At 50.8% G+C, this 13,593-nt stretch overlaps 1 protein-coding gene across 3 annotated transcripts in view; it reads right to left on the reverse strand.

The window, feature by feature from the left end:
* Positions 1–13,273, reverse strand: part of TMEM214 (transmembrane protein 214) — a 36,210-nt gene extending 22,937 nt beyond the window's left edge. Inside the window, exons 1-4 of one of the 3 annotated variants that reach the window (XM_045012088.1) lie at positions 13,203–13,273; positions 11,607–11,818; positions 7,757–7,907; positions 848–982 (exon numbers count right to left, since the gene is read on the reverse strand). In XM_045012088.1, coding sequence (XP_044868023.1) covers positions 848–982; positions 7,757–7,907; positions 11,607–11,693 — 373 coding nt within the window. In that variant the 5' untranslated portion in view covers positions 11,694–11,818; positions 13,203–13,273. Of the gene's footprint in view, positions 1–847; positions 983–7,756; positions 7,908–11,606; positions 11,819–12,318; positions 12,344–12,876; positions 13,034–13,202 lie in introns of those variants that run through there. The other 2 variants (XM_045012086.1, XM_045012087.1) reach the window with 2 other exon arrangements.
* Positions 13,274–13,593: the final 320 nt, after the last annotated feature.

Genomic DNA, 13,593 nt, shown 5'->3' on the forward strand with positions numbered 1-13,593 from the left:
ATTAAAAAGTGAAGGTGGAAGCAGCACAGGAAGCTCCTTCCGGTTGTGGGATCAGCACATGACTAGAATGGCTCTGCTAAAATGATCAGCAGTGAAATAGTTAATGTCAGTATTTTTGTTATCTTTAGGTTTCAGAGTTAACACTTGTTGAGACAAATGAGGCAATTCACACCTCTCAGAGCTATTGTTTCAGGCAGCCCACAGATTTACAAATCGACAGCATCAGTTCACACGCTGGTCACATGTTCTTGGTTTTCTTATTTAAACAGCAGCTCAGGTTCTGGATCTGTTTGCAGGTGTTGGGGGTGCGGGGGGGGGGGGGGAAGACTAGGACTGCAGCAAACTTTGCAGCCATAAGACATGGAGCCCCCCAGCAATGATGGCATGCACACTGCAAGCATCATATAATGATCACTCTAGGCTTGCTTTTGAAAGCTTTGGTGTATGCCAAAAATACAAGGGAAAAAAGGGGCTGGGCGGAGGGTATTTTCTGGGAGGCGTTCTCAGCTCAGGAATTCCCTCCCTGCCACAGTCCAATAGAGCCCAAATCTGAGCTGCAATTATCAGAAATGGAAATCAGTCAGAACAGGTTCCCCCCAGCAGTCTGCACGCTTTACCGTACACGCGCCTACAAGCTATTAAGATGGCTGCTAGTGATAAACAGAAATACACAGAGAGAGATTCCTGTAGCTTCAAAACCTTCCTCAGCCCCAGAATGTCTCAACCCTAGGCTGGGCCTGTGAACGAGCTTCCTGCACGAGCAGCTCTTGGAACAACAGAACACAGGCAGTGCCTGTAGCCTAGAGACCCACTGAACTGACCAGGCTCTGGGCCAGTCGGCTCTTACCAGGACTTTTGTCCAGCTCTTGCAACATGGTATAAATACAGTGGTCGAAGAGGAGCTCCAGCGCGCTGGAGGCTTTCACTAGCAGGGACTTGATGATGCTTCTCAGCTCCTTGCTCACGAGGCTGTAGGGGTAATCTGGAGCCAGAAGAACACACAAGTGTGAGGGAATTTCATGGGCCCACATTAATGCATGCTACTATCAAAGCTTGCAAGTGGCTTCAAGGAAACATGGCAATCCCAGATCATGTGCAATGCAGGGTCAACAAGCAACTCTTATTCTCAGTTATGCCAGAGTAGGAATAAAAAGATTATTTTCTAACTGCTTGTTTCACTGGAGTCACGTGGGATTTGGGGGAAAAAACATCGCAGTTCTGCCTCTGTCTTCTAATCTACAGGAATGAGTGCTGCATTCACAACCTCGGTGGTTTGGCAATGCATAAAGCAGAAGAGACTCCTGCAAATAATCTCTTTACAATTGTCCCTTTCAAGATGGATGAACAGAGACCTTTGTATTCAGATTCTTGCTTGCAGGTAGACAGTGACCCACCAATGGAGCAAATCATGCTGGCCTATGATTAAAGCCCAGTTTCCCAGGCATCCGCGGTGCTCCAGAAGTGGGTTAGCAAGGACCACAGGGGTTCTTAAAATACAGGTGGGAGTCGCTAGATTATTAAGTGGGGGTCACAAGTATATGCACAAAACAGAGAACAACTGCTATCAAATGGATCACTTCAATCTAGCGTTTCCGAAAGTTACACACACCTTTCCATCGCAACGTAGTGCATTTACTTCAAAAAGTATCGTAAACACAGAACAAAGCAACCATTGTTCCTAAACAAAATATACGTTTGTGGTATCACCACCTTCAGGAAGCTGGACTCTGATGATTGTGGTATTGTGCGCGCAGGTTTGTTGTTTTGAGACTAAAAAGGTGGGACAGAGACAACATTAGAGGGCTTGACTGTTCAGCAGCTGAAGAGCTGCTTTAAACTGCAGACCAATCAGAACATTGAGATCAGCAAAAAAGGTAATTTATAATGTAACAGTCAGCCACACAGGTGGGGTGGTGCTGGGGGGGAGCCCTGGCAGGGGTAATAGCCACTCCAAATCTGCCTTAGCCCCCCCCCGGAGCCAACCTTCCCAGCACACGTGTCAAACGTTGCACAGAAGTAAGGGTGCCATGGCATAGCATTGCCACCCTTACTTCTGCAGTCCTGCACTACTGCTGCTGCTGGCAGCGCTGCCTTCAGAGCTGGGCACCCAGCCAGCAGCCGCCGCTCTCCAGCCACCTACCTCTGAAGGCAGCAGGCTCTCCTGGCCGTGGTGCAGCTTTCAGAGCTGGGAGGCTGTGAAAAGTGATTAACAAACATACAAATATCACTTTCCACAGCAGACTTCGCGCCCCATTGCCGCCCTCACTTCTGCGCTGCTGCTGGCGGTGGGACTGCTTCTGCTTTCAGAGCTGCCCGGCTCTGTAGCTGCGCCTCTGTCAGCAGCAGCGCAGAAGTTAAGGTAGTAATGGGGCACGAAGTCTGCTGTGAAAAGTGACATCGACAAAGTTTCTTTGTGCCCTCCCCAGTATTAAACAGTAATTTAACAAATTAACTTTTACGCTTATCACAATCATTCAATAAAAATGTGTTTTAGTCTTAATTTAAAAGCAGTGAGAAAATGTAAATTCATTTTGAACAGCATTTAAAATAGTGTTAAATATAAAAAGGTGTTTTTAATTTATCAGAGGAGTCGCAATCAGAGGCTTGCTGTCTGAAAGGGGTTGCCAATACAAAAAGCTTGAGGCCCACGGCCATACAGGAACTTTGATGTCCAATTTTAGAACCGCAGGTGAGAAAATGTAGGCTCTTGTGGAGCAGGTCGGATTAAGGAAAGTCACTAATTTGTCAATCCTCTGCCATGTGCGAAGACAGTGACTTTTTAACTGGCGTATACACACATCGAATTACAGAAGGATACAAAATGAAGCAAGTGCCCCATGCTTTATCTGCAGTGTCACAGATGAGGTTTATGATTCTGTTCCACCCTCGAGGTACACAAAAGCCTGCTGACTGAGGAAAAGCTACTTGTTAAATGAAAAACATCTCGCTCTGTATAACGTGTGCACACGCAAAGTACCTGAAACAGATGGGTGCCAGCACACAGCTCATATGCAGAGTGAGCTTTCAAATCCAAAGATTACAATCCAGTGTCTGCTTGGAAGCCAGTCTCCATGTTTGCTCTGGTGGCTGCTGAACTAGCAGTAGCCACTATCAAAAATGTTGTGCAAGCCCAGCATAGATAAGGCCAAAGTCAACGTGTTCCGCACTTTGCTCCTTTAGCCCCCGGATTCCAAGGCCAGAAGGGACCACGGGGACCATCTAGTCCAGTGGTCCCCACCCCCTTTACGTCGTGCCCCTCCTTACCGCTGTCCATGCTCCACACACACACACCCCGGGAGCCTTGCTTGGAAACCAGGGCTAGCGCCACAGCTGAGGGCGGAGCCGGTGGTGGGTGGGGGCCAATGGCTGGAAGGGGGAGAGGGAGCAAGGGCCCCTCCCTCCCCCCATGGGGGTTGGCCTGGGCTCCGCCACCCCCCCAATGTTCCCCTACACCCCCTTAAACATTCCTCTCCTCCCCTCCCCCCAGCAGGGCACACCCCCCAGTTTGGGGACCACTGATCTAGTCTGACCTCCTGAGAACTTCAAAAAATAATTCCTAGAGCCTATCTTAATTTAAAAGCAGCAAAGAGTCCTGTGGCACCTTATAGACTAACAGACGTACTGGAGCATGAGCTTTCGTGGGTGAATACCCACTTCGTCGGATGCATCCGAAAGCTCATGCTCCAATACGTCTGTTAGTCTATAAGGTGCCAAAAGATTCTTTGCTGCTTTTACAGATCCAGACTAATACGGCTGCCCCTCTGATATTATCTTAATTTAAAAATTGTCAGTGATGGAGAATCCACCACAGCCCTTGGTAAGTTGTTCCACTGGTTAATTACTCTCCCTGTTAAACATTTACCGTAGTGCCAGTCTGAATTTGTCTAGCTTCAACCTCTATCCATTGGCTCTTTCTCTGCTAGATTGAAGAGCCCATTATCAACCATTTGTTCCCCATGTAACTATTTACAGACTGTGATCAAGTCATCCCTTAACCTTCTCTTTGCTAAGATAAATAGATTGCGCCCCTTGAGTCTATCATTATACGGCAGGTTTTCTAATCCTTTAATCATATTCATGGCTCTTCCCTGACCCCTCTCCAAATTATCAACATCCTTCTTGAACTGCGGGCACCAGAACTGGACACAGTACTCCAGCAGCAGTCACACTAATGCCAATAACCTCTCTGCTCCTACTGGAGATTTACATGTATGCATCCCAGGATCACATTAGCTCTTTTGGCCACAGTGTCACATTGGGAGATCATGTTCAGCTGATTATATGCAATACGTAAAAATGGCCTGCATTCTTGTTACTACCGTATTTATCGGCGTATAACACGCACTTTTTCCCCCTGAAAATAGGGGGCAAATGATGTGTGCGTGTTATACGCCGATATAACCTTAACAGGGCCGGCTCTAGGATTTCTGCCCCAGGCAGAAAAGAAAAGCGCCGCCCCCCCCCCCCCAGCGGCGCGGAGCGGCGCCCTAGCCCCTGCCCCACTCCCGAGCAGCGCGGCCCTAGCCCCCCCCCCAGTGGCCCGAGCCCCCGCCCTCTCCCCCCCCCCAGCGGCGGGGCCTGAGCCCCGAGCCCCGGCCTGCGCGAGCCCCCACCTCCCGAGCGGCGCGGCCCGGCCCTAGCCCCCTCCCGAGCGGCCCGGCCCGAGCTGCCTTAGCCCCCGCGCCCCTCCAGAGCGGCCCGAGACCCCGTCCTCCCTCCCTCCCCCGAGCGGCCCTGGCCCTAGCCCCCGCCCCCCTCCCGAGCGGCGCGGCCCGAGCCCCCGAGCGGCCTTAGTCCCCGACCCCCTCCCGAGCGGCCCGAGATCCCGTCCCCCCGCCCCCCCGAGCGGCCCTAGCCCCTGCCCCCCTCCCGAGCGGCGCGGCCCGGCCCGAGCCCCCGAGCTGCCTTAGCCCCCGCGCCCCTCCCGAGCGGCCCGAGACCCCGTCCTCCCTCCCTCCCCCGAGTGGCCCTGGCCCTAGCCCCCGCCCCCCTCCCGAGCGGCGCGGCCCGGCCCGGCCCGAGCCCCCGAGCGGCCTTAGTCCCCGACCCCCTCCCGAGCGGCCCGAGATCCCGTCCCCCCTCCCCCCCGAGCGGCCCTAGCCCCTGCCCCCCTCCCGAGCGGCGTGGCCCGACCCGGCCCGAGCCCCCGTCCCCCTCCCGAGCGGCCCGGCCCGAGCCCCCCTCCCCGCGAACGGCGCGGCCCGCCCGCCGCCCCCTCCCAAGGGGGACATTAAATCCGGACACTAAGGTTCAAAATTTAAAAAACACTCACATTCCCCTTACTACCATCCTTATAAGTGGTAATAATATTAATAAAACAAGTTCTGAGCTACCCTTATTTTGCTTCAAAGTCCTTTATTTGAAATTTAAGTTTTTTTCCTGAAATTTCCCCCTTAAAATGAAGGTGCGTGTTATACGCCTGTGCGTGTTATACGCCGATAAATACGGTAAATGTATACATTTAGCCGTATTAAAACGCACATTGTTTTTGTAAACTGGGTGCAAGCAGAGACCCAGATAGCTCTGAATCAGGGACCTGTCCCCTTCAATATTTACCACCTCCTCAGTTTTTGGGTCAACTGCAAACTTTATCTGTGATGATTTTATGTTTTCTTCTAGGTCATTGATAAAAAGGTTAAAGAGTGTACAGTCTAGAACTGATCCCAGCAGGATCCCCCACTAGAAACACACCTCATTTACAATTACATTTTGAGAGCTATCTGTGAACCAGTTTTGAATCCATTTAACGTGTGCAGTGTTAATTTTATATCATTCTAGTTTTTTAATCAAAATGTTATGGGGTGCCATCCAATGCCTATAGAGAAGTCTAAATATATTATCTCAACACTATTACATTGAGCAAATAAACTTCTCATAAAAAAAGATGTTAAGTTAGTTTGACAGGATTGATCTTCATACACCCATGTTGCTTTGCACTAATTATATTACCCTATTAATAGTCTTGTATCAGCTGCTCCATTATCTTGCCAGGGATCAATGTCAGCCTGACAGGCCCGTAGTTACCTGGGTCATCCCGTTTACCTTTTTAAAAACTGGCACATCAGCAACCTTTTTCCCATCTTCTGGAACTTCCCCAGTGCTCCAAGACTTATTGAAAAATCAACATTAATGGCCAGCTCTTTCAAAACTCTTGGATGCAAGTCATCAAGACCCACTGATTTAAAAAAGTCTAACTGTAGTACCTTCTGTTTAACATCCTCCAGAGATACCAGTGGAGTGGAAAGAGTGCTGTCATCACCATATGATGAGACCATATCATGTGTCTTTTCCCCAAATACAGAATAGAAATATTTATTGAACAGTTTTGTCTCTTCTGCATTATTGATCATTTCCATTTAGTAGTGGACCAATACCACTGTCAGGATTCTTTTTGTTCCTAATATATTTTAAAAACTCCTTATTGTCCTGAACTCTACAGCCATAGATGTCTCCTTGTGTCCCTTGGCTTCCCTGATCAAAAATTTTCTACAATTTTTAACTTCTGATTTATATTCATTACTGTCAACTTACCCTTTCTTCTATTTGTTATATATATATATATATATATATATTTATTTATTTTATAGCTGCCTTCACTTCCCTTCTAAACCAGATAATTTTTTTTTTTTAATCAGCACGGCCTTCTTCCTCGATTGTGCCTTTGGAAGCATGTAGTAAAGTGTCCTTAAATGATTAAATTTTTCTGATTAAACTCTTCCTCCCAGCTGACCTGGCTCATAACTGTTTTCAGCTTTGTGAAATTGGCCCTATTAAAGCACCAAAGATGTATATTACTAGCCTGGACTTTATGCTGGTTGCGCATGATAAATGTGATCACTTGTACCTAAACTACCATTAATTTTTAGTTCTGTGATCAGTTCCTCTCTATCTGTTAGGATGAGGTCTAATGTAGAAATTTCTTTCCCCGGGTTGGCTGCAACTTTCTGGATTAGGAAATTGTCATCTGTGCTGTTGAGAAATTTCAAGGATTTTTTACTACTGGCAGCATGAGACCTCCCACATGTGTCACTCAAACTAAACTCCCCCGTGATTATGCACCTTTTTCTGCTACACATTACAGACAGGTGCATAAGGAAGCTGACATCTGGTTCCCTGCTGTGATTTGATGGTCTGTAGCAGACACCAACTAACACCCCATCTTGTGCTCTCACCCGCCAGGACAATGATCTGTGCCTATGAGGGACAGAACTACAACAGAACTACAGCCCTGATGAGCGCTGGTTTTCTTTAGCATATTGTGTATTAACTCAACCTCAGGTTCAAGATTTTTCCTCTGTGACGTAAATATGCAAAGATAAAAATGGGAGCAGGTTTGTAAGGAAGGGATCAATTTGGGTTTAAAATTAGACCTGTATCTTAGAGTTACAATTTGAAAGTTTCCTTATGGTGATGATTAGACCACTAGCTATTAAGCAGATTGGCTAATTTTAAGCACCATGTCACGCAGACCTGCTCTGAGGAGAGTGGTAAAAATGCCTGGGTCCTGTTTACACCACAGGTTCCACCACTGCAACCCCTTTTCTGAGTGCACCCGTGGGTGTTGAGTTATGGGCCCATTTTTGCCTAGCTCAAGGGTGCATCAGAACTGACCAAAATGTCTGTCTTAGCAGGCTGGCATCAGCGTTTGTAAAGCAACATGCAAGACGAGAGCATGGCTATCAGGATGAGGTTTTACTGCTCTCATGCCACTCGAGCATTTCACACTGGACAGTTTGTTATTTAAAGAGTCACTGACCAGGAATATGCTGGCTGAGCGTGGGGTCACTCCGAGGGGTCTGCAGCTTGTAGTTTAGATATCCAGCCAGGTCTTTAACCCACACAGATGGGTTCTCAGGAAACACATTCTGACTTTTATCCAGCTCCTTCTGAAGTTCTGTCAAATCAAGCTGTAAAAGACACACAAAGAACATGGTATAAAATCTCAATCTGAGAGTCAGAGAACGGCTCTGAAACCTAACTACCCTCGGTATGGAAAAGCGAGATCTGAAATATAAGTTAGTTCAGGAGGATCGTGTAAAGAGGCAGCTGAACTGAATTTCCATCTGTACTGGTGCAAAAAAGAGCCCTGCATTTCCAATACAGGCCATACAGGCTTCCCAGACCCGCAACCATCACTGCTCCCCGCACTCGCCAATCCTTTGCGTCATGACATGAACAGCAGCAGTTGCATGGACACACAAGATCTGGTTTTGGTTTTTTATATAGAAACTATCAAAACTAGTGAAGCCCCGTGCTGAGGGCGAAGAGAAGAATAAAAAATATGCAGGGACCTGAGCACGTGTCCAGAACTAACAGATTTTTATAGCAACACTGAAGTCAGTAAAGCAAATAAAAATAAAACACTGTTCTAAACTGAAAAGAGACTACACAGAACTTTCATATTCATGGGGAGCAAGAAGGTGCAAGTCAGAGCTGGTGACTAAAATATGTTTTCACCACCTTCTGCACCTGTTAGCACTAGCAAGCCAACAGCTGAAAGGGAGTCACAGCTGGACCTGACTATTTCTTGCAGCAACAGAACTATTTGCTAAGTTTCAATTACAAGGCCAATTGGTTCAATTTGTGCATCCCACCAACTGGCAAGGGGAAAAACAGGTGTTACCAAAGGCATAATCTGAAGATAATGAGATGGCATGTAGCTGCATTTTCCCTAGAAGTCTGAGAGTCAACCATGCTGAGTTGTACACACTTACCACTATGCACAACTGTGTTTGTGTCAGAATCAGTGCACTTTGGGGTGTGAACCTGCACAGAGACCTGGAGGTAGGAAATGACTTGTTAGCAAGATTCCTTGCTTGTCTGAACAACCCAAAACCAGCACAGTGGGCCAATAACTAGTCTACTTCAAGATACGTTCTTACCATTGTCACCCTCTGCCTATTTGGCACATCTTGTTTTAAAATTAGATTGGAAGCTCTTCAAGGCAGGGACCATCTCTTGCTACATCTGTAAACATGCCCAAAGCCAGGAGGGCCTGTTTGCCTGGAAACATTACTGGATCATTGTGCAAGAACTAAACATCTAGTCCACTGCACCCTCAGGGACCAGCTATGTACGCATCCTAACTTCTAGTCTAAAAGCCAGGTTCTTTATCCCCTTCCACACTCATTCCGCTTGGACTGCTCTTTTTAACGCCTAACTTCTATCCTTCTTGTAAAACACAAACACAATTAACACTGACGTACAACGTGAATTTGGCTTAAACCAGAAATCAAATGTAAATGGTAACGTCCTTCTCCGACAGAAATGTACCAGATACCCCTATGATGAGCATGGAGTAAGAACCTAGATTAAAGAGAAAGAACTGAATACAGGAGCCCAGCAGACAGCTGGTGTACCAGGTCTTCATTATGCCATGACAAGTTTCAATGTAATCCTTGTTTGTTTGGCTTTTCTGAGAGAGTCAGTCTACACTCAGGTACCACGCCAATGGGCACTGTATAAGCACCTAGGCAGACAAACACTGTAGCAGGTTTACTTAGAACATGTCAAGCTCGCACCAGCTGAACTGCAGCCCATTTCACCAAGAGGTGTGATAAACAAGATGTGAGAGAACATTCCCAGCAGTGAAGCCTTCGTAGAGTTCCTCCCAGAGAGCACGAGAAGTGGGCAGAAAAGAAGCCAGTGCTTCCTTTCTAGCCTGCTGGGGTCTGAAGGGACTTTCCTGCCTGCAGGAGCAACACAACTTCAAGTGCCTGTCGCAAAGGAGAAAAACAGAACTAATTCTTGCAATCACGTTTCTGCCAACCAAGTGACAAGATCATTCGCTCCACTCACGCGGCAGACAACAGGACTGGGATTGTCAGTCATCATTACTGGGATTACAGGAGCACCCAGGAGCCCCAGTCATGGGCCAGGCCCCCATTGGCCGAGGCGCTGTGCAAACAGAGAACAAAAAGAAAGTCCCAGCCTGGGCTTTGGCCTGTCATAGCAACAAGGTGTTTGGGTTTTTAAAAAGGAAGACAAGTTTCACTTCAAATAATCAACGTGCCCTCTAAGAATGGCACTAGACACACCAAGGCAGTAGCCGGGAGTGCCCCTATCTCATCTCATTTGCACTGGTAGTACTGGAATGATGATACTGGGACAGAGACAGTACACTCCCTATCCTATTTTCCTCATCAAGATTTAACATTGTTATTAAAGCTAATGTTAAAATTATATAATACACAGGTTAAGAGTGTCTGTACATCCGGGCATAGTGCTTAAATTATCCAAAAGTACAAAGGTTGGTTTAAAAGTCATACAATACATACCGTATGTTAAAACTCCAAAGAGGCCCTACTGCTTTGCAGAGACGCTTATTCAGGCAGTGCAACAGTGAACCACAAAACAACAGTTTGGCTCAGAGGACTAGGGCACATCAAAGGCAGCAGCCTCTGAAATCTGAATTCTAGGAAGAGGTAAGATGGGCACTTTCCAGAACTGGTGCAGAAGGGAATGCTGCTCCTCAGGGCACATGCGTAGTTTGCTCGTCCAGACTAGTGGAGCAGATTGTGATGCCCAATCTCCTATAGCTCTGAATCCATCACAGTCACTATCCGAGGCCCCAAGATGGAGGAGCAACAGAGAGAGAACAGCACAGGAGGTGGGAGGTCAGAAACCTTCACATTCTAGTGTACTCGGTTTTTACATTCCGCTGCTCCCATCCAGTTGAAATTACTAGCTAGCTCTTCCGAAAGCTGTTTTCCCTTTACATCCTCTGACTTTTCTTATTCCTGTGAGATCACAGAACTTCTCTTTAGAGACATGTTTCTCCACTCTTCATTTTCCCTTACATGATTCTTTTAGCCCCCTGCATTCTTCCTGATCCCTTTTCACCTCACTCCCACATTTCACCACCTTGCTTTTCTTAAGATGAACTTCACAGATTTCTACAACACAGCATGTGCCCACCCTGGTCTTTAATATGGAGGTGCAAACCCTGGAGATAACAGGTCCCAGCATGCAGTGTTCCAGGATGGTGAACTGCTTGCTGAGAACTGTCAGCATCACCACCCTATTTTCTCCTATAAACGGAACAAAATCTCAGTCCCAGTGCACCATCTTGCCCCCATACCCAACACACACCCCTCAAAACCTGCCTGAGGGCTCACTTCTTCCATGCAACCTGCCACTGTAGCACGCATTAGTCAAATGACTTCCCCACCCTAACCCTAACCCTAACAGTGGGTAGTAAAAGTAAGATGGAAAGGGGGGGGAAAATGAAGAGAACACTTTCCTACGGATCTTCCAGTGCATCTTTCCTCATCAGTGTTTGAATTTTGGAAGCTAAGAACCTCAAGCAAAGGACTAAACTTGTGTCTCAGACAGCACTGTGCAAATAGCTGACGCTTAATTACACTAATGCACACATCTCTGACAGCTCGATTTTACACAAACGAAGTGCCGCTCTTCACCTTCTGAAACATTAACATTGGGGTTGGAGACTACGGGCACCCTATGCTCTGCGGCAGCTCTGGGCCTGGCTTCTTGTGACATCACCAGGATGAGTTGAGATGAGCAGGCCCATCTACAAACTCCTGACTGCTGATACACTGCTCTTCACGCCCTTCTGCTTCAGTAATAGGAGGTACAAAACTCACAGCTTTCAGTGCATCCTCCAGCGTTCGGAATTTGCCTTGCTTGAGTCCTGCATCGACTGCAGTTGACTTTTTAGCACTTTTCCCCATGTTCTGTTTTTTGTGATGCTGCTCAGGGGCAGGGGCAGGGGCTGGAGGCACTTGCTCTTTGTTCTGCTTCTTCACGGTTTTCTCAAACCCCAGCTCAAAGATGGTGTCTGATGTAGTGATAGGTGCTACAAATAAGAAAAACAGGGAAGTGATCAGTTTGGCTGAGACAGTAGAGGCCGCTCAAGTAGAAGCAGATGTACTGGGATGAAGCACATCGGCTAAAACAGACCCCATAAAAAAGCAAATCCAGTATTAAGTGAATAAAACTTTTACAAGTCAGGGACTACAGCTGCTTAACAAACAAACCACTATCTCCCTTGTACAGAGGCTTGGCACTGAGGTCAGTCTCCTTCCCTCCAGGCTGAGCCCTGGGCAGCAGGGTGGGCTGCATGGCAAGTGACCATTTAATGTAAGGAAGCATGCATCCCTCCTTCCCACCCACCCGGGGGCTGGGGCAGGACTCGGCCCCGCTCCAGGCACTGCTGGCATGCCCATCACTGCGGTACCCACAGGCCAGTCTCATGGACGCCAGGTGCTGCGGAGAGCTGTGCACCCTGGTGCTGGAGGGAGCAGAACAGACCCACGACAGAACAAAGCCTCCCACAAGTCCTATGGGAACAGTTACCCCAGAGCATTCGCCCTGCTGCGCCCACGGCCGGCTCCCCAATTCCTGTACAGTGGGGCCGAGCCCGGCTCGCAGGTGGCATCAGCTCTGATCCCCAGGGCCGGCCCCTGCTCTCACTTACAGGGCCTGGTGCTGAGCCCCCCAGTGCAGGCTGGAGCCCCGCCTGCACCCCCTGAGGGTCCGAGCCCCGCTCCCCCGCCGCGCCCACCCCCGCCCGCACCCCCTGAGGGTCCGAGCCCCACTCCCCCGCCCGGCCCGCAGCCCCTGGGGGGCCGAGCCCCGCTCCCCCGCCCAGCCCCGCTCGGCCCGCACCCCCTAGGGGGCCCAGCCCCGCTCCCCCGCCCGGCCCACACCCCCCACGGGGGGCCCAGCCCCGCCCGCACCCCCCCCCACGGGGGGCCCAGCCCCGCTCCCCCGCCCGGCCCACACCCCCCACGGGGGGCCCAGCCCCGCTCCCCCGCCCGCACCCCCCCCTCACGGGGGGCCCAGCCCCGCACCCCCCCCACGGGGGACCCAGCCCCGCTCCCCCGCCCCGGTCTCCGCCCCGCCCCCACTCACAGGCCGAGGGCAGCAGGCGGCCGCTGTTGGCCTCCTGCAGCGCCCTGCGCCCGGCAGCGCCCCCCGCGGGCCGCCGGCCCCGGCCCCTGCGCACCAGCTCCCAGCGCCCCGCGCCGGCCGGGCCCGCCGAGGCCATGGGGCCGCCCGTCACCGCGCGCCGCGCCCGCCGAGTCAGCGCACAGCCAGGGCGCGCCCCCGCGGCAGCCAGGCAGGGGATGGGGGCGCGCGCCACGGCCCCGCGGATTGGCCTCCGGCGCGGGGACGCGCCCCCCGGGCCCCGCGCTCGCTCTGCCACGTCTCGGCCCCGCCCCCCCGGCCTCGCTCACGTGGACCAATCGGGGCCGAGCGGCGGCTGTCTCCGCTTGGGAGGGGCCACTCCCCCCCCACCGCCGACCCAACCCTTCCTCCCTCAGACAGCCCAGAGCCCCGCCCCCCAGAGACCCCGCCCCAGCTCAGTCAGCCCAGAGCCCCGCCCCCCAGAGACCCCGCCCCAGCTCAGACAGCCCAGAGACCCCCGCCCCCATAGCCCCTCCCCCAGCTCAGTCAGCCCAGAGCCCCGCCCCCCAGAGACCCCGCCCCAGCTCAGTCAGCCCAGAGCCCCGCCCCCCAGAGACCCCGCCCCAGCTCAGACAGCCCAGAGACCCCCGCCCCCATAGCCCCTCCCCCAGCTCAGTCAGCCCAGAGCCCCGCCCCCCAGAGACCCCGCCCCCAGCTCAG

This window comes from Mauremys mutica, chromosome 3 (genome assembly GCF_020497125.1).
Source record: "Mauremys mutica isolate MM-2020 ecotype Southern chromosome 3, ASM2049712v1, whole genome shotgun sequence".
NCBI classification, from domain to species: Eukaryota; Metazoa; Chordata; order Testudines; family Geoemydidae; genus Mauremys; species Mauremys mutica.